This window comes from Dama dama, chromosome 5 (assembly GCF_033118175.1).
Source record: "Dama dama isolate Ldn47 chromosome 5, ASM3311817v1, whole genome shotgun sequence".
Classification (NCBI taxonomy): Eukaryota; Metazoa; Chordata; class Mammalia; order Artiodactyla; family Cervidae; genus Dama; species Dama dama.
The window spans coordinates 120,104,172-120,123,002 of record NC_083685.1 but is presented as its reverse complement, the minus strand read 5'-3'; the positions used below and the strand labels follow the sequence as shown (position 1 = coordinate 120,123,002).

Genomic DNA, 18,831 nt, shown 5'->3' with positions numbered 1-18,831 from the left:
GAAACACCTGCCAGTCTCTTTAAAAGGTGTTTATTGATCATATACAAAATAAAGAAAACCTTATATATCACAAACATACACTATGTACAGCAATAAATACCCGGGGCCTGGCCCAGTGCCGCCCCTCCTGGACAATAATTTAGCAATAAATACTGCACAGGGCAGGGAGAGCACGAGGCCGCGGCCGCCCAGGTCAGCCAGGGTGCCCCAGTGAGGCCCTTCCCCACCTGGATCTTCAACAACCCCCGCCCGCCCGGCAGATCCCAGCGTACCCCCGGCCCCCCCACTTCCTGTCTTTAGCCTTAGGCAGTTAGGGCAGGTAGGATCTGATCAACTCTGCTCGGCCCACCTTCTCAGTGCCAGGAGAGCAGCAGAGCTGGACACACTGGACAGCCCTTATCCTGCTGCCCTAAGATGCCAGGAGAAGGTTTTCTGTACCCACTCCCGTTTGGTTAAAGGCTTCAGGGACTAGCAGTTTGAGGGGATGTGGAGGGTGGGGCTGGGACACAAGGTTGTTAGAGGGGTCCCCCTTCACAGGTCACTAGGGACGGCTCTCCTAACACTCCAGCTCAAACTGGAGGGACACCCACGTACCAAGGCTGCTGCTCCAGGGTGGGGTGGAAATGTGTGCGACTGGTCCAACAAGTATAGCACATGCTCAGGACACAGACCAGAGCAAGACAAGCTACCAGTCTCCAGGGCACACCCTTGCCTCTTCCCATCGGCTTCAAAACCAGACAGCTAACAGGAAGGCAAAAACCTGCCAGGAAGAATTATTCGGTGGCTTCTGGGGGAAAAAATCGTTAATGTGTTGGTTCCTTTCACCAAACCACAGCCTAAAAAAGTAACTTACAAGATCCTAGAGCGGAAACAGTGCTGCAGGCTGTGGCTTCCCAGCTGTGGACGGAAGCTTTGGCCAACCGGCCACCCCAGAGAGGGAAGCAGCAGTGACACGATGGGACTTGACCATCTGTCCCAAAGCAGGCTGCAGTGGATCAGAGCTGCAGGCCCAGGCACTGACCACTGAGGCTGCTGCTGATGGTCAGGGTTGTGCCCAGACCTGGAGGCCTGGACCAAGAATAGAAAAGCCTCCAGGGAGACCTGGCACCTGGCAGAAACCAGCACACCACCCAGCAGCCATAGCTTCTCCAATGCAGTGAGTGTAACCTGGAGCAGTGGCCAAGAGCCCCGCGGAGGGCTCCCTGGAGCCATAACTCTGGGCAGAAGCTGACCTGTTCCCAAAGGGTTCGCCTCTGAAATCTGAGTGTCCATGTTGGGATAAGGGAAGACTGGGCAAGGGCAAAGTGTAGGAAGGTGCACATTATGGTTTACTTAGCGGACAAGTTTGGGAGACTTGGCCTGAGCCAAAGTCCTCAATTCGCTGTGTCAAAAAGTTGAGGAGAAAGAACACGACACACTCACAGTAGGAAAAATGAATTAACGAGAATCAAAAAGACACCAAACAACCACATGTGGACACAGGATCTACTGTCAAGAACCAAATGAAGTGGGGGAGGGGCAGAGAAGCCCCAAGAGGCTGGCTTAAGGGGAGCAAGATGCTCCCCAGATCCAAGGAAGAGTCGCTCCAAATCCAAAAACCTCAAAAGGAAGCATAGTCTCACTAAATCCAGACGTGTCTGTAAACCAAACCAAGGACCTGTAATTCTGTTCAGCACATGCCCACCCTCAAACCTTCCTCTCTCCAGGTCTACAGCATGACAGGAGTGCACAGAGATAGAGGCTCCACCTCCAGAACAAAAGTGGGGACTGTACTTGGACACTGAGAGCCTGTCCCTCCCCTTGTCCAGGACAGGGCATGATCTCTCTTTAGGGATTCTTATGATGTGATTCCAACTTGCTGCTACAAGCAACATCAACCACTCTCTTCTGGACCTTAGGTAGACAAAGCCAGACTGCAGGGAGCCAAAGGAAGCCACTAAGTGATTCAGAGTCAATGGTCAAAATCTCCATTGCAAGCCAACCTGGGTATAGCCAGGAATGTCTCTGAGTGTCTAGGGTCAAGATCAAGCCCAACAAGACAACAGAAGTAGACAGCCCAAATTTCCCAGAGCTTAGGCATGCTGCATCAAACTCTGGGATGAAGATTCTACTGTCTACAAGGTTAAACCCTGCCAGGCCACATTGTTTTTCTTTTCACCAGCCCACTTCTGTGCTTTTTCGAGGGGTTCAGGGCCCCCAGAAAAGCCAGCCAGCGACCCCAAGTAGTAGCCAAACCCCACATGGCCAGAGCCAGGGGAGCAGCCTCTTGGGGGGTGGGGCAGGCACCACAGACAGCCCCCATCATGTGCCTACAAGCAGCTGCCCAAGCCAAGTCTGAGACTGGCTGCCTCACTGAGTTGCCATGACGGGAAGGTGGGCTCAGCCCTGGGGAAGCACCTCCACAAGCTGAGCAGTGGATCCCTGGAAGACACAGACCCCAAAGGGCGGTGAAAGAAGGCCCAAAGCCAAGAGCTGCCAGCATGTTCGGGGGGAGAAGAGGGACAGGACTTGGCCCCGGAGACCATAGCCCTTGTCTGGCACTGGTGGGGACCCCCAGGCCTTCAGGCAAGGAGAAGGGGCTGCTCCAGGTGGGCCCCGAAAACACCTGGCTCTGCCTGGGAAGCACCGTCCTGCAGCATGGAAACAGCTCTGGGATGAGTGGGCAGTGGGTCCCTGGGCTTCCCCTGCTGAGGCCCACCTGAAACCCACAGGAACAAATCTCCGATTGGTGGCTGGAGCCCAAACACGGTGACTGAAGGCCAGAAGGAAGACAGCCAGGGGCAGCTTGGCCCTGGCCTGGTGGGCACCCACAGTGACTCCTTGATCCCTGTGAGCCCCCACCCAGGGCCAGAGGCCGAGGATAAGGAAGTAGTGCAGGGAGCAGTGGGGTGGGGCGCCCAGGATAGCCCCCATTTTCACCTACACTGCTGCTGGATCAGCCCAAGCCTGAGACACACATGCGAAGCCAAGGGTCAGCCTGGGGTATGGCAGAACCCTGCAACTGACCCCCGCCCTGGGGCTCAAGGTGAGTGCCAAAACAGAAGAGGCAGGGCTGGCGGCGCAGATCCCCAAGCTCCACTGGAGCAGGCGCAGCCCGGCACGACAGCCTGGGCCTGACAAGTCAGCAGAAGCAAAACCACAACCAAATCCAAAAAAACAAACACGGGAGAACAGACACAAGAAGTGACACCCACAGGTCAAAGGTCACCAGAAGCACCAGCACGTGACGCTGCACAAGACCTCACCAGGCACGGACGACACCACGGCACCGGCAAGAGACGGAAGCAGGAAGGGGCAAGGGAGTAAGTCACTTTCGGTACAATTGCAAAAGAGATAGCAAAGAGGACGTCAGGACGCGCCTTCTGGTCGCTCGAGGCTTGGCTTTTTTTTTTGTCTTTTTTTTTTTAAACTAAGTTTTATAAATAACGTCTGATAACTCTGTGTATATAAAAACTAAACTCCAACAGCCACAAAGACTTGTCTGTAAGTTTACAAGAAAGAATTTTTTTTTTCTTTTTTTTAAACTAGCAAAGTTTCTATTATACTTTCTTCCCTTTTCCATGTATATGGTCAAATGTTCTTGCTTTTTTTTTTTTTTTAAAAAGACAGTTTTATAAATACTCTGCAGCTTTTTTTTTCTCTAGCTTTTAAACATATAATTTAATAACTTCGTAAAAGGAACTTCTCTCTTTTAAATAAAGGGCTATGTAACCACACAAACAGGTCATGTAAACAGTGACACGGGACCCATCGAAGGACACTGGACACACCCTTCACGCTCACAACCAGTGATTTGGTCTTGTTCAGTGCAACACGTCAGGCGTGAGTGCCAAGGCCCCTGGCCCACAGCCACACGACGTCCCATCCCCCCTAGCGCCAGACTGGTGGCTCGCCTGTCCAGGGCCCTCGGGGACAGCCGATCCTGTCTAGGCCTGCGGGCTGGACTGAGAGTGAACCTCCTGCTAACCTGGTGGCCTTCAGAGCCTGTGGGTCACTCCATAGTGAGAACAGCCTCTCCTGCCCTGCAGCCCTCCATGCTCAGGGGAACATGCCCCAGAGAACCCGCTTGATTTTCCTCTGTCCACTCCCACAGGCTGACTCGACTCCAAGCCCACCTGCCCATGGTACACAGGGGGCGGGGGCGACCCCACGTCACCGCCAAACTGACCAATCCCAACGTACAAAACACACGATGACAAAGACGAGATCAAAGGGGCTCAGCCCAGCGCCCCTGGGGTGCAGGTTGTGCTTTGCAGGGAAGGGAGGAGGTAGGAGAGGAGGAAAGGAGAGAAGAGGAAGAGGAGGGAGGAAGAAGGGGACAGGGCTGCCGAATTTGCCATGCGCCTACTGGCCCCTTGCAGACCCGCCTGGCCAAGTGTGTCCCTACGACCGGGCGTCCGTCTTGGACTTTACTATTGTGATGACGCTGGTGGCAGCCACCTTGCCGGGGACAAGGGGCCCCAAGCCAGCAGCAAGGGGACCCCGAGCTGGCGCCACAGGGCTTCGGGCCACGGTCCTGGCGAAGTTCTGCAGGGCCTCGTACTTGGAGCGGAGGGCATCGAGCTCCAGCTTCATGCTGGCGTTCTCAGAGGCCAGCTTCTCCACCTCCTGCTGCAGCTCCGCCTTCTGCTTTTCCAGCTCCTCCTTCTGGGTCACCCGCTTCACACGGCAGCTGGCAGCATAGCCGCGGTTCTTGAGCGTGCGCCGGCGCTGCTTCAGCTGGATGATCTCCTCCTTCGACAGGCCCCGCAGGTGCTGGTTCAGCTCCCGCACCGACATGGTCACCAGCTCCTCGTCCGTCAGGCTGGTGCCATTCTCTCCCGGCTCCCGCTTCACCTGGGGAGGGCACAGTGCACGAGGTCGTGGGCCAAGTGGAGGCCATCTGCCCCTGTGCCACCCCAGCCCTGAGACGCTGCCCACCCTATCTGCTCACCTTCAAGGCCTTGTTTCCTTTATTGGGGGTCGTCATAACCCGGGGGGCACAGCAAGCAGGCACTCTGCGAGACAGGGAGCGAAGGTCAGGACCCTGGAGACCACACCCTTTCCCTCCCCAATCCACACAGAGCCTTGAGCCCCCCTGACACCCTCTGTCTACCCAGGGGAACACACCCAGCCCCGCCCCGCCCCCCCAGCCTCACCCCTTGCCTGCCCCTTCCCTTTGATACCTGGCCTCTCCAGAGCTGGGTTGCTCCCTGTCCACCCTGCCCCTAGGGAACTAGGTGGGAGGCTAGGAGGGTCAGATGGGGGAAGGGGAACTGAAGGGCTATTAGGGAGGCAGAGGCAAGTAAAGGGGCCGGGAGTGGAGGGGTAGAGATTAGAAGGATGCGGGAGGGGCCAGCCTAGAAGGAAGCCGGGAGCTTTAAAAATAACCCCAGTGCGCCCCAGAGCATGGCTGTTCCTGGCGAGTCATGCTGACTCAGCACATCGCTCCCGCTCTCTGCTCTCTCACCGGCCTGGCACTCCCCGAGGCCGCCAGCCAACACAGCCCCAGGGGACTGGCAGCAGCAAGCTGCTGGGGCGGTGAAGGCCAGCCTGGCCAACAGCAGGTGAGGGTCGGGGCCAGGGTTCTACCTCCCCTAAGCCGCCTGGGACAAAGCCCTGCTCCCGTGAAGGCTCAGTGGGCTGTCCCCACTGGGGACTGGAGCAGAGGGGAGGATGCAGAAGACTGCCAATTCTCCTAGACTGTTCACTTTGAAGAGTAGCAAGCGGAGTTGTCCAAGCCGCTCTGATTTTGTCTTTAGCACTGGTGGGAGCTCCCCACCCTCCTGGCAGCAGACACTCCTGCCAGGGGAGCCCAGCCCCACGCCCCTCCGCCCTCTTTGTCCACCTCTGCTGCCGATGGAGTAACCATCCTGTGGCTTTGGTTGCAGCTTTTTGTGCCCCTGCCCCACCCCATCCAGGGTATTTCACAAGAGTGCCCACAACTGACCCCCCAGGGGCCTGCTCAACCCTTTCTGGCCAGTGACTATTCTCTGGCTCCCTGGTTGGGGTCCCCACCCACAAAGCAGGGAACAAAACCCAGAGGGGCCCCTCACCCACCCACTTGGTCATCTTTTCTGCATCCTGCCCTCACTTTCTGCAGCCCTGCCAAGCACATTTCTCCCCATTGAATCCTGGGATTCCTGGCTCAGCTGGACCACCTCTGTCCCCTTGATCCCTCTGTGACCTTCCAGGTTAGATGCAGGGAAGTAAATGGAAGCCTAACCAGGATTGTGGTGCCCTCCTGGAGAGGCTATGGCGCCACTGCTCTTCCAGAGCAGAGGAGCTGGAGGTCACAAGGTCTTCAGGGCCCCATGCCTACCACAGGAGCCAGGTCCTCCAGGTGGAGCCAGAAGGGCTCCCCCAGCTCTGAGTCCAGGTCCAGAGTAATTGAGTTGGTCCTGCCACTGTCAGCGTGAAGGAAAAGCCCTGGCACCAGCTTTTCCCACGCGCCATCCTCCCCCCACCCCCCCCCACCCCCAAATGCTGAGCATACGGTGACTTCCTGAAGAGATCACACAGAAAAGTGCCGAGCATGGCGGCTGGGAGCTGAAAAGTGCCTCCTCGGCAGATTTCACCCTCCAAAGAAGCCCTGAACTCAGCACAAGTGTAGCCAATCGCCTCCTAATCAAAGGTGTGCCTGTGCGCAGCTCGTGGGGGGGAGAGGCGGGTCTTAGCAAAGCAGGGGCTTCCGACCTCCTGGCCTGGTCTCCGCTACCTGCAGACTCACACTGCTGGGACGGAGACAGCTTTTGGGCAAGGGATGGGACTGATGGCTCAGGGCACCACAAGAAACCTGAGGGAGGGGATTTCAGAGGCCAGATCAACGAGAACCTTTACCCTGTTTCTCGTCTCTGCTTCCGCTAAGGCTGAGCACACCTTGTGGAGAAGGCATGGGTGGTCCCAAACGCAGGAATCCACCAAGGTACCCAGGGCCACTCATTCAAGCTGACAGCCAGCCAGAAAGGGGAGAGAGAGCTCCATCCTCTTTCCCGGGTGTGGACAGCAGACAGGAGGCCAGTCTACCCCTGCTCCTTCTCCTGATCGCAAACACCAGTGGCCAAACTGCCCTGGCAGGTGTGGCCTTGGTCACTCTGGCACCCTCACCTAGCCCACTGCACTCCCACCCTGCCCTTTAGACCAACCTTCTCCAGAAGCCCTTTGTAAAAAGTCTAAAACTTAATTTCGACCAGAGCATAAGTAGCTAAGAAGAATCTACATGTTCCTGGGGCATAGAATTCCAGCCAAAAGATCAGCTGAAGTGTTAAAACACCTGGCATCTATAAGCCCAGGGCTGGAGAGGAAGGAGGACAAACCACAAGGTCAGCCTTGGCTAGCCATGAACCCCTGGGCAAGAGCAGTCAGCTCTGGTCTAGACGGAGTGCTCCCCTAACCCTGAGACCAGGAACCACTTATACACCCAGGAAAAGTAGCTCAGGCCACACCACCCTCAGGCTGGCACTCCCAAGGAGTCCCTCCCTACCACTGGCCTGACACCCAGCAGTGCCACGTTCCTCGCTAACCTGCACAGTACTGAGCCCCAACCTCAAGTGGAACCACTCTGGGGTGACTGGGATTCGTCAACTCCTGCCATCCACACCAGTCCACTTGTTATGCCCTGAAGGCTAGGCACCCTCAAAGTTACCACCACTCAGACCCCAAGGCAAGGCTGTGAAGTAAGTCAAAGCCTGCTCACCAGACACCTCACTCCCCTGAAGTCTAAGACCTTCTGCTTCCTCTCCTTTGCAATTTCCTGGTAGAGCTGCACCGACTTGCCACTTGAACTGTCCACTGTCACCGAGGACTCAAGTACAGGCACCCCTCCTTCTCCCACTGCCTCACGTCTTCCCACCTGAGGCAGCCCGGCCTGGCCAACCACACCAGCCATAGGGAAAGCCTACTTCCCAGCCCGCTAGGACGGCCCCCCCTAAGCTCCTCCCCTCTTCTCAGAACTATTTCCCAGTTTGGGGAACTGTCCCAGAGGCGGGTCAGGAACCAGCAGCCTGAGAAAAGCTTGCCTGGGAGGGGATGGACAGACCAGGGGCTTCACCCTCTACCCTGGGATAACCCGCACCGTGACCGCTCCGTTTACTCCTCACCCTCCTACCGTAAACTCACGTATCAGTCTAAACTTAAGCTGGCGCCCCAGCCTGGGGCCTGGCCCCTTCTCACTTCCCACGGCTTCCCTCTCACCGCTCGTTTCCCGGCCTCTCAGGCCCCTAGCTCAAATCCCCCCAGGCATTAGGACGAGCATCTAGTGACCTCATGCTGATGACTCAGCAAGTCTCCCTCTGGGCTCTGGCACGCGTGTGACGGAGCGAAGCCGGCGCGGGCAGGGTCTTCCCAGCCCCCCCACGTGCCGCCTCCTCCCCCCAGCCTGCCAAAGACCCCGCGCCAGGGAAGCCTTGACACAGACACCTGATGAATCAGCAGCTCAGGCCGGGGCCGCCGAGCTCTTCCGCGGAGCCCTGGGCGCCCTGCTCGACCCCACCCTTTCCTCCCGCCACCCCGGCCGCCCCTCCCTTCAGGACGCCCCGGCTTTACCTAACCAGCCCAGAACACGCCCCGCCTGCTCCTGAGAGCCCCTGCGCCCACCCCAGCACCCCCGGCTCAGGGGCCAGGAACCGCTCCTGACCGGTGGGGAAATCGAGGCACGGGCCGCCAGCAGGGCACAGGCAGACCCAAAGACCGAAGTACCCGGCCCGCCCCGCCGGGAGGAGCCGCAGCCCCGCGAGCACCCGTACCCGGCCTGGAATCCCCGGCCACCCTCCGTCCGGCCCTAGCCCGGCCGCCGTCGCACTCACCCACCACACTGCGGGCCCGGCGGGCCGAGGCCGGGGCGGGGCGGGGCGGGCACTCCGAGGCCGCGCTGGGCTGGCCAAACGAGTACTCCGGGCCCAGAGTGGGGGCTCGCCGCTTGCGCGGGCCGCGCCGAGCGCGCTGGGAAGGCCGGGCTGGACCAGGCTCGGGGCTCGGGATTCTCCGCCGCCGCCGCCGCCACCGCCGCCACAGCCACCGCCGCCGCCGCTCCACAGACGTCACATGATGTTTGGTCACGTGGGCTCCATTCATGAAGCGGCGACGCGACCGGCTGGGGCTTAAAGGGGAAGACGCGGCGGCGGCGGCGGCGGCGGCGGGGGCGGGGCACGCCTGCACTGCGCCTGCGCACCCTGGCACGGTCGCCTGGGCAACGCGCGCCGCGCCCGGTGGGTGAGGTCTCGCGGGACTAGCCCGGGAGCGCGCTCCCGGCCAACCACGCCCCCTTCGAGGCGGGGCCTGGCGATCCTGCCCAAATACTCTTCTGTGCCTTGTGTGCAGGACATTTCAAAGGCCACGTGTCCAGGGTGCCGGTGCGGATCAGAGGTCCCACGCATAACGGAGAAGACTCTCACGGTAGTTCTGATGCCGCCTGTCAGACTCTGCATGCACTGCCTCCATAACTGGAGCGGGCCTCAGCCCTGCCAGGAACATTGGCCTGGCTCACAGAAAACCCATATACTCCCGGAGGTGAAGGGCTTATCCAGGATTCAAAACTTAGGTCTGTCTGTCACTTCCAACATCCTTCCTGTAGTGTAATCTGTCTTCACCCAACATCCCGAGACCTCACAAGGACTCAGGCGGTCCCTGGAACGCGTCTAGCTCAGAGTGGGTGAGGGGTAAACATCTGTTGAATGAACAGTTGATGTAGAAATTGTACCTTTCCTTTCCTGTTTCATCGGCATCTGCCTGGAACTCAGGTCACCGGTCCATGTCTACTCCTGAACTTTCTGTAAGTTCTCACGACTCTTAAAAATTCCCAGAGGGAAAAAAATAATAATAATAAAAAATAAATAAAAAATAAAATTAAAAAAAAAAAATTCCCAGAGAAAAAGGTGACAAAAGGCAGGCAGGAAATTGAAGGGATCCAATTTCTACTTTGACATTCTGGATTTACCTTCTCAAGTGTAAAGCCAGGAAGGGGGACCTACCCTGCCAGGCAGGTCAGAGGGATCAGGTGCACTGAAAGAAGGATGAGTGACAGAGGGGTTGCCTGTCCTCAGGGGGATTCAGTGCCACTGAATGAATGATGGAGGCCAACCCAGGAGGCTCCCAAAGCCAGGAGACATCAAGGTGTCAGCAGCTCTCTCTCCCAGACTCTAATTCCCTCAGAATCCCACAGGACCTTGTCACCTACTTTGCAGGGTTGCATGTGGTTGTCTTATCATCCTGTCTGTGTTCTTTAAGGGCAAGGCATGTCCCCCTGCACCGGGTGTAGCCTGAGTCTCACAGATTATAGGGCCTTAATATACTCAGGGAGAGACTTCTAAAGCCCTCAACTCTTCTTTTTTTTATTTTTATTTTTTATTCTTTTTAAAATTTTTCCTTATTTTTGATTGTGCTGGGCCTTCATTGCTACGTGGGTTTTTCTCTAGTTGCGGCAAGTGAGGGCTTCTTATTGCAGTGGCTTCTCATTGCACAGCACAGGCTCTAGATGTGTGGGCTCTGTAGTTGTGACTCTTGGGCTCTAAAGTACTGCCTCAGTAGTTGTGGCACACAGGCTAAGTTGCCCACAGTATGTGGAATCTTCCCGGACCAGGGACTAAACCCACGTCCCCTGCTTTGGCAGGCGGATTCTTAATCCACTGGACCACCAGGGAAATCCCACTCTCAACTCTTAATGTACTAGACCACAAAGACTTGCCCCTGAGGCCAAGAAAGAGGTCTTCTTGGACCTCTCACATCCTCACCACCAGCTGTAAGCTCTTCTTCTGTCCTGCTCTGCTTAGGTCTGCTCATACTTGCAGGGATTTCTCCAGGTGTCACTTCCTGCAGGATACCAAACACCTCATATCGTTCTCCCCACATCACACCCCTTCTTGGGCCTGTGTGGCTCTGCCACAGTTCCCCACCTCTGGCCTTTGGTGGTTGGAATCAAGGTTCACAGACCTGCTGGCTGAAACCCAGTGTGTTCTTCACAGGGTAGCACAAAGCTTGTTGCAAAGCTCATCTGGATCCCTGTGCTTCCTCCGAGACTGTGACAGATGATTCCTTATTTTGGAACCACCTTCTGGCTTTCTCCAAACCCCAGACCAGGGCACGTGTGGGAGCAGCAAGACCCCCTCATCTTATTGGTAGACACCTGACACACAGGAGGCGCTCCAACAGTGAGACTGACCTTGACTTGAAGGGCATAGTCAAGGAGAGGCTTTGGTCCTGGGCAGATGTGTGGCCTGTGCGACCATCTCTTCCAGGACATGTTTCCCCCAGAGTGATGGTGCCAGGGTCTCCCTGCACTGCCAAGTACTGTGCCAGGCAAGGCCCATAGCTCACTCATGCTTCTACCCACCAGCATGGGGTTCCAGGGGCTCATGCCCTAGGGGGGCCCTGCAGGAACTCCAGGCTTCATGAGGGCCTTGGGCACTTGGTACGTAGTGAGTGACTGGGACTCTGGAGGCCACCCTGACAGGGACAAGGGAATGTGGTCTTGCCCTTGTGTGTGTGCATGCTCAGTTGTGTCCGACTCTTTGTGACCCCATGGTCTGTAGCCCACCAGGCTCCTCTGTCTGTGGCATTTTCCAAGCAAGAATGCCGGAGTGGGTTGCCATTTCCTCCTCCAGGGGATCTTCCCAACCCAGGGATTGAACCTGAGTCTCCTGTGTCTCCATCATTGGCAGGTGGATTCTTTACAACTGAGCCACTGGGGAAGCCCTAACTGCTGTAGTCTTGCCCCTTAACTGCTGTTTTTTTCTGTCTCCCGTAGATTTGGAAGGCCATGTCCTTGTCCCCAGAGTGTTGCCTTCACCCATCACATTTGCACAGGGCTTTGGTTCTAAGTGGGCCCAGAGGAAGGAAATGAACCAGAGTTGAGACCTTGTAATGCAGTTCCTGGAAAACCTCTGCCCAGGGGCTCTCCTGGTCCCCTCCCATCGCTTCACCTGGATGCCCCCTCCACCAACACCCTACAGATGCCCAGTCTTGGTCCTCTGACATACTCACTCAGGTGTGTGTGAGTGTGAACCTCTGGAGGCAAGGGGCCTTGTCTTCATGCTCAGTAATTTGTTCATCAAACAAATGTGAAAAAAAAAAAAAAAAGGAAAGAAAAAAAAAAGAAGAAAAACAAAAAAACAAACAAATGTGAGCCCTCTTGGCCCCAGAAAAGGTTCTGACCCTCAGCAGCTCCTCTGATCTTGTGGGCCTCTGATGATGGATAATTTTAAGTCAAACTGACTGGGCCATGGGGTGACCAGATACTATTTCTGCGAGGGTGTTTTTGTATGAAAGTAACATGTACAGCAGTAGACCAAATTAACATTTTATTTTTTCCTTTTTTATCCTTCAAATTAATATTTTAATCAATAAAACAGATTGTCCTCCTTATGTGGGTGAGCATCACTGAAGCAGTTGAAGGCCTGAATAGAAGACTGACTCTGCAGAGTAAGACAGAATTATCCATCAGCCTACTTCAGACCTCACCTGCCTACATCAGTTCTTCCTGCCTGATGGCCTTCAAATCAAAATACTGGTTCTCTGTGGGTCTCCAGCCTGCCTGCTTGACTCCGTAATTGTGAGCCAATTTCTCATGATAAATCATGATATGAGCTTTGCAACATATATAAAACATGATAAATCCTGTTTATATACATGTATGTGTGTGTGTATATATATATATATATATATATATATATATATATATATCAGCCATCTCCTACTGGTTATTCCTCTGAAGAACTCTAATACATCTTCCTAGGGGGCTTCTTCCTTACCTGCCCTTGGCCTTGCCTGGGTGAGCTGGGGAGACATCTATCCCCACCAAACCAAGAGGCGCAGAGTACTGAGGCTGGTACCCCTCACCCCCACAGCAGGGCCTGCCAAGACCAGCTATGGTGCCAGTTTCCTGTCATGCCTCTAGTGACTTTCCCCAGAAGCCCCCTCACACCCTGCTCACTGGGAGACTCAGCCCCACCAGCCAGGCTGGCTGACTTGGATTGTAGGGCTCTGCGCATGTGGGTGGCCAGCCTTCAATGTTATACCAGACAGCGATGACCCTCCAGCACAGGTGGGAGCCTCCCCTCCCCACGTGGGGACAAAGTTACAAGTCCAGGCATTGGGGATGGAAACCAATTTATTTAATCTAAAAAGTTAAGAGACAGAGCTGACAGCGTCTGTGGGTCAGGCCAGGAAAGGGAGATGATGGCCTGAGTGTTGGGGCCTCAGGAGTCCAACCACCTGAGGAGCCTTTTTCTCAAATGTTGTGCTGGCCAAGAACCATGGGCCCTTCTGTGGGATGTCGGGGACCCTCTGGTTCTTCCCACACTGAGGAAAGAGTTGTGAGTGGGAAAAGGGCAGACGTTCTCCTTGGGTGGGCCTTCATGGTGGGGGTGGGGGGTGGGGTGGGGCCTTGACCTTTGTACTCAAGGCGAAGCCAGCTAATGCTGGCGGGGGAGGGTAAAGCCCCCTCAAGCCTCCTGAGCTTTGGAGGAAGGTGGTCCTGACGTGGTTTGGGGATAGAGGAATCGGGAGGCTGAGGTCAGAGAATCCTTGTTTTGGACCAGGACACACTTGGGGGACCATGGAGGTTCCCACTGGGAGGTGATGTGCCCCATCCTGGCTATGACTTGCTGATCCGAGTGGACCAAGCCATGGACAGTGTGGATCAACATGAGGACACCCTGTGCAGCCTGGGGCTAGATACTCTCAGCGCAAGAGCTGCAAGCCCAGGAGGAGAAGGCAGAGAGTGGTCCGCAGGCAGGCTGGACCCCTCAGTCCTTCTTGCCTGCTGGGGCCATGCTGCGGGGCAGCAGCTTGGAGTGGCCAGAAGGGGCCAGCGAGGCACCGGGAGGGGAGTCCAGTTTCACCTTGTCCAGGATGGTTTTCTTGATGGCAGCTGGTGAGACCTTCTCCTGGTCGGCCATGGACTGCAGCTCTCTGGGGAGACAGTGAGGAGGGCTGCGTCCAGGGCCCCGCCTCCTTCTAAGCTCAGGAGCCCAAGAGGGAAGTGGGAGGAAGCCCATGGCTTCCAGCAGGGAGCTGCTGCGCTGTCACTCCTACCTCAGGGCCTTTGTCCCTGCCATGCCCTCTGCCAGTGACCCCTCCCCTACACTGCCATCCAGCTGCCACTAACCGCATTCAGGTCAGCTCAGGGTCACCAGATCTACCAGCAGCACCTGAGACACAGAGCCCTCTCAGCCCTGAGCACGGGACACAGGCATCATCTGTCTCCCTTGCAGGCTGGCACCCAGAGGGCAGTGCTGTGTTGTAGCCTCACTATCAGACAGTGGTAGAGAAGCCCGGGCATTTGGACTGGACAGCAGGTGGGGTGCTGAGAAACAGGCCTGTCCATCCTGCAGACCTGAACTTGCAACAGGGACTCTGAGCCAAGATGCCACCCCGTGTCTGTCCCCTGCTCTTTCAGCTTTCACTGACTGCTGTCGTTGTGCCAGTACCTCCTGTGCATCTCTCTCTCTCCCCACAAGGCCAAGAGGAAGGTGGTATTGTCAGCCCCACAGAGATTTCCTCCTGGCCTGCCTCCCTGGTTTGGATGACCACCCCAGTCAAAAGGCCACAAGTGATGAAACAACATGAGGAGCAGAGCCTGGGCCCGGGAGGCAGCGCCTCCTCACAGGATGATGGGGGATGGTGAGGGATGCTGTACACTGCAACCCCAGGGCTCCCTGTGCCCTGCCCACTGCCAAGCCAAAGCTCAATAATCATCTGCTGAGCCAGTGACAGAGTGGGTGGGCAGTGGCTGAGGCCCACCGCGTGCGGGTGCAGGAGGCCTCCACGGCATTGATCAGCAGAGAGCGAAAGCCCCCGCTCTCCAGCACATGCAAGGCATGGATGGTGGCCCCGCCTGGTGAGCAGACGTTGTCCTTGAGTTGGCCTGGGTGCTGTTCAGAGTCCAGTAGCATCTTGGCAGCCCCCTAAAGCCAGAGAGAGGGGCTGAAGGTTGTGAGGGTACTGCCCCCCCCATCCCAGCCACACCCACTGACTCTCCACCCATCCATCCCAATGCACCAGTCTTGGTCCTGGCAAGGAGTGGCCCCCACCAGAGGGTCAGAAAAAACACTAACCAGCAGAGCCTGGGCCCCAAGGCGGACTGCCAGGCGTCTTGGAAGTCCCATCTTCACGCCTCCATCAGCCAATGCGTCCAGGGCTGTGAATGCCTACAGGGAGAAAGCACTTAAGCTGCTGTCCCAGGCCCATTCTCATTTTCCTCCGGGCAGTGCTTAGGAAAGCAACCCCAGGGAACCTCATGGCTCCCCGTGCCCTACCCACTGCCCGGCCAGAGCTCTATAAACATCTGCTGTGCGAATGACCGAGTTGGTGGGCAGTGGTTGAGAACCACTGTGTGCAGTGGGTCTGCAGTAGCTCTGCCCGCAGAAGCCCAGAGCAAGGAGGAGGGTAGAAGATGGGGAGACATGCCCTGAGGTCCTGGGAACTGCCTACTTGCCCCTGCCCCTCCCCAGTTCTCACATAGGCTGGGCCACTGCCGCTGAGCCCTGTGACAGCATCAATCAGGTCCTCCTCCACCTCCGTGCAGAAGCCCACGCTGCTCATGAGCTGCTCCAGGAGCCTGCCGTCCTCCACCTGAGCGTGGGTGCCTGTTGCATACACCGTGGCCCCTTCCCGCACCACGACCGGCGTGTTGGTCATGCAGCGGATGACTTTGGGAGCTGGCTGGAATGCCGTCAGCTTCTGGAGGAGAAACCAGCTGTGTGTCCATCCCGGCCCCTTGCCCTGTGGGCTGTGCCGATGTGGGTGTGAACGTGCTCACCCAACTCACCCAACCGAACACTTCCTGAGTTCTACAGGCTGCACCAACACAACACACCCACTTCACAGGTGGGGGACCCCAGGTGTGAAGCAGGCCAGGACTCCTGAGCCCTCTGCAGTGCACGCGTCTGCCCCATCTCCAGACCCTCGGGCCAGTTTCAAGCTGCAGTGCTCACCTTCTCGATGGAGCTGATGGTGACGCCGGCTGCGCAGGACACCACGATGTGCCGAGCCTCAATGTCAGCAGAAATCTCATCCAGGATGAAGGGGATGATGTGTGGCTTCACGGCCAGGAAGAGTACGTCGCTGTGCTGCACGGTCTCCTTGTTGTGGGGCGTGAGGTTCACCCCCATCTTCTGCAGGGAGCACCCAGGCAGGCTCAGCCTGTGATTCGTGGCTGGCTGGCCCTCGCAGTGTCCCCCCACAGGCCAAAAGCCCCTCATGTAGCCCCCCATCATAGAGGATTCTGGGAATGTCAGCATGGCAGGGCTAGCGGCTCAGGGCATGGGGCACTGGCATCCTCTAACTGCCACTCCCACCCCAAAGTGGAGGAAGCATTCTGCTCTGAAAGGTAACTCTTTTGTGGGTGGAAAAGGAAAAGTGCCCACAGTCCAGGCCCACCCCACCTGGGTCTGCAGCCCCTAGACCCCTGCCCCGTGCCTTCCAGGTATGAGTAGTGCTATAGGTAGTGGTCTTAAGCTGGGAGTCTGCCAGCACCCTTGGAGCCCTCACTCAGCTGTGGCAAACTGAAGCTGCGTTCAGCCCTTGGATGTCTGTCCTGGCCCCCACACTGTGACCCCTTGTGGGGGCTCTACTCAGGGAACCGCATTCTTGACCAGCAACCTTTTCCCACCAGCAGCACATGTGCCCATCAGGCAGGTCCCAAGAGCCGAGGGAGGGAAGCCATCTGCAGTCCAAGAGGCAGAGTCTTTAAGATACTCTTCCCCAGGGACCCTCTTCTCACTGGTGTGGGGAACTGCAGCACAGTGCCGCCCACTGGGGCCCCTACTCCTAGTCTTCCAGGGTCATGGCTGTCACATACTGGCTTCCAGAAATACTGACCAACCTCCAGAGGGACAGCCGCCCAGTCACCCTCCAACCCTGCACCTACCCTGAGGGCAGAAACAGTGGCCAGGTCCATGTCTGGGGAACTGGCCATTATCTTGTGGGCAGCCACAACACCTGCAGGAGACAACAGTCCCTCCCTCAAGGCCAGGCCTGGCATCCCTCCCCCACATTCCCAGGAAGAAGAGAAATCCCCCCACCCCAGGGTAAAACAGCAACCACAGCCTTACTCCAAACTTCCCAAGGCTACCGTTTCCCACGGCTCAAATGAGGCTTGTTATCCCGACTCCCTGTTCTCCTCGCAGCCTGGGGAAGGGTAACCGGCCCACCCTCTTACGCTTGTCCTTTACTGGCCATAGAGCCTACCTGCTGCTGTGAAGCCCTTGGCCAGGGCAAAGGCCAACTGGCCAGCCCCGATGAAGCCCACGCTCATGGTGTCTGGAGGTCTGCGCCCACCGCCCTCTCAGCTGGCACCGGCTCTGCAAGAACAACGCGGGACGATCGGGCAGAATCCAGCCCAAGAAGTTAGGCAGACAGTGTCAGCTCTGGCCACTCCACCGCCAACCGGAGTACCCCCGCCCCCGCCCTATCTCAGCCGGTCTAACTCTCCCCTACTCCGGTGCCCCGCCCACCGCGGCTTCCCGATCGGTTCCCGAGGGTCCCAGACACAGGGAGCTGGGACAGGCGCGCCCGCCTCCGGAAGAGGTCGGCAGCTCCGGAAGAGGGGAGACGAAACATCTGCGCCCCGACGCCCCCACGCCCGAATCCCCTCCCCACGCCCACACCTCCCCATGTCCGAACCCCCTCCACAAAGAAGGCGAGGGCACGGAGCCACATTTCCTTCCCGCGGCAGCACCGCCCGCTCAAGCCGGACTTCAGCCTGGCCCCCGATAACCCAGTTACCCTGTACGTGTCGCCCCCAGTCTGCAGCGCCGCGCCCGCCACGCGGCACCCACTCCCGGGGGCCCCACCCCCGCCGCCCCAGCCAATCCGCGGCGCGGCCGCCCTGGAGCCGGCCAATCCAGGGGCGCGGGAGGTGCCGGGGCCGTTGCATCATCCGCTCGCCCCGGCCCCCCGCCCCCGCCCCCAGGCCCAGTCGCCCCCGGGCTTCAGAACGCGCACCCAGCTACCCTCAGCCCGGGCTCTAGACCCTTACCCACCCGAACCCGGACCGCTCTGGGGGACCGAGCGCGGCGGGGGAGGGGCGGCAGGAGCCGGGTTCTCAAAGAGCCTGTAGCTTGAAGACGGACGCGGCTCTCGCTCGCTGTGAATCCAGACATGTTATTAACTTGATCGTCGAGTATGGAGGAGTACAACTAGATAGGATTTTTTCCTTTCTTTCTTGTAATGCTTTTTTTTTTTTTTTTTTAATTACTTGCTAGGCTTCTTGCTTTATTTTCGGGAAGGGGGGATTGAAAACAATTTATCAAATAAGAACATTTAAGGTATAGCACTATTTTGATACTGTATTTTGTCACTTAATTTTTTTTTTTTTTTAATTATATCCGGAGGTGTGGAAACTGGAGAGACAGCCCGGGCTTTCTCAGAATCTCAAAACTGGGAGACACCTGGGAAGTCCAGGTCCCTCCCCCTGAGATCTGTACCCCTTCCTTCCCCACTACAGTTTCCCCTCTGTTAGTCTCAGGCTCAGGTGCCCTTTTAAAACTACATGGCCCTGGGGGTCACTGGCCTATTACCACCGTGACCCTCCCCAAACAGGCTCTCAGGGTGGGTAGTGGTCAACCAGTAGATAGAGGAAGATGACCTCCTAGTGGCCCAAGTTCCCACAGAGCACCCCATGTCTCTTGACATCTTGTCTGCAGGGTCCATGAAATCTTTTGGCCCTGGACTCCCAAAAGATCTCTAGTTATCTTTGTGAAGGACATCCTCGGGGCTCATTTGAACTGAGCCTGCTTTTGGAGTTCAGAATAGTCTGGAGTCCCAGTCAGCAACAAAGTTAAGAGCAAAAGTAAGAAGCGATCCTCATTGACAACCCATCCCCTACCAGGGGAGGGGGTGAGCCGCTTTTTTTTT

The 18,831-nt window shown here is 57.1% G+C and overlaps 2 protein-coding genes and 1 long non-coding RNA gene across 12 annotated transcripts; 1 reads left to right on the top strand and 2 right to left on the bottom strand.

Annotated features, from left to right (window-relative positions):
• Nucleotides 1–14: 14 nt before the first annotated feature.
• On the bottom strand, nt 15–8,966 carry MAFG (MAF bZIP transcription factor G). Of its 6 annotated transcripts, none has more exons than XM_061144503.1 (3): nt 8,784–8,966; nt 4,934–4,997; nt 15–4,836 (listed from the first exon to the last, which is right to left on the bottom strand). In XM_061144503.1, the coding sequence occupies exons 2-3, from the start codon at nt 4,967–4,969 to the stop codon at nt 4,384–4,386; spliced, it is 489 nt and encodes a 162-aa protein (XP_061000486.1). In that variant the 5' UTR covers nt 4,970–4,997; nt 8,784–8,966; the 3' UTR covers nt 15–4,383. The 6 variants fall into 6 exon arrangements, with proteins under 6 accessions (XP_061000486.1, XP_061000487.1, XP_061000489.1 ...); XM_061144504.1 differs by lacking the exon at nt 8,784–8,966 and adding an exon at nt 8,724–8,743; XM_061144506.1 differs by lacking the exon at nt 8,784–8,966 and adding an exon at nt 8,615–8,632.
• Nucleotides 8,967–9,241: 275 nt separating this feature from the next.
• On the top strand, nt 9,242–12,559 carry LOC133056154 (uncharacterized). 2 transcript variants are annotated; one of them, XR_009692745.1, is made up of 3 exons: nt 9,242–9,372; nt 11,720–11,959; nt 12,324–12,559. It is a non-coding gene; the product is annotated as an uncharacterized LOC133056154 (long non-coding RNA). The 2 variants fall into 2 exon arrangements; XR_009692744.1 differs by having other exon boundaries at nt 9,274–9,517.
• Nucleotides 12,560–13,063: 504 nt separating this feature from the next.
• PYCR1 (pyrroline-5-carboxylate reductase 1) lies at nt 13,064–17,760 on the bottom strand. 4 transcript variants are annotated; one of them, XM_061144499.1, is made up of 8 exons: nt 17,701–17,760; nt 17,164–17,276; nt 16,844–16,914; nt 15,909–16,088; nt 15,433–15,654; nt 15,030–15,122; nt 14,716–14,879; nt 13,064–13,884 (listed from the first exon to the last, which is right to left on the bottom strand). In XM_061144499.1, the coding sequence occupies exons 2-8, from the start codon at nt 17,228–17,230 to the stop codon at nt 13,719–13,721; spliced, it is 963 nt and encodes a 320-aa protein (XP_061000482.1). In that variant the 5' UTR covers nt 17,231–17,276; nt 17,701–17,760; the 3' UTR covers nt 13,064–13,718. The 4 variants fall into 4 exon arrangements, with proteins under 4 accessions (XP_061000482.1, XP_061000485.1, XP_061000484.1 ...); XM_061144502.1 differs by having other exon boundaries at nt 15,433–15,651; XM_061144501.1 differs by lacking the exon at nt 17,701–17,760 and adding an exon at nt 17,599–17,617.
• Nucleotides 17,761–18,831: the final 1,071 nt, after the last annotated feature.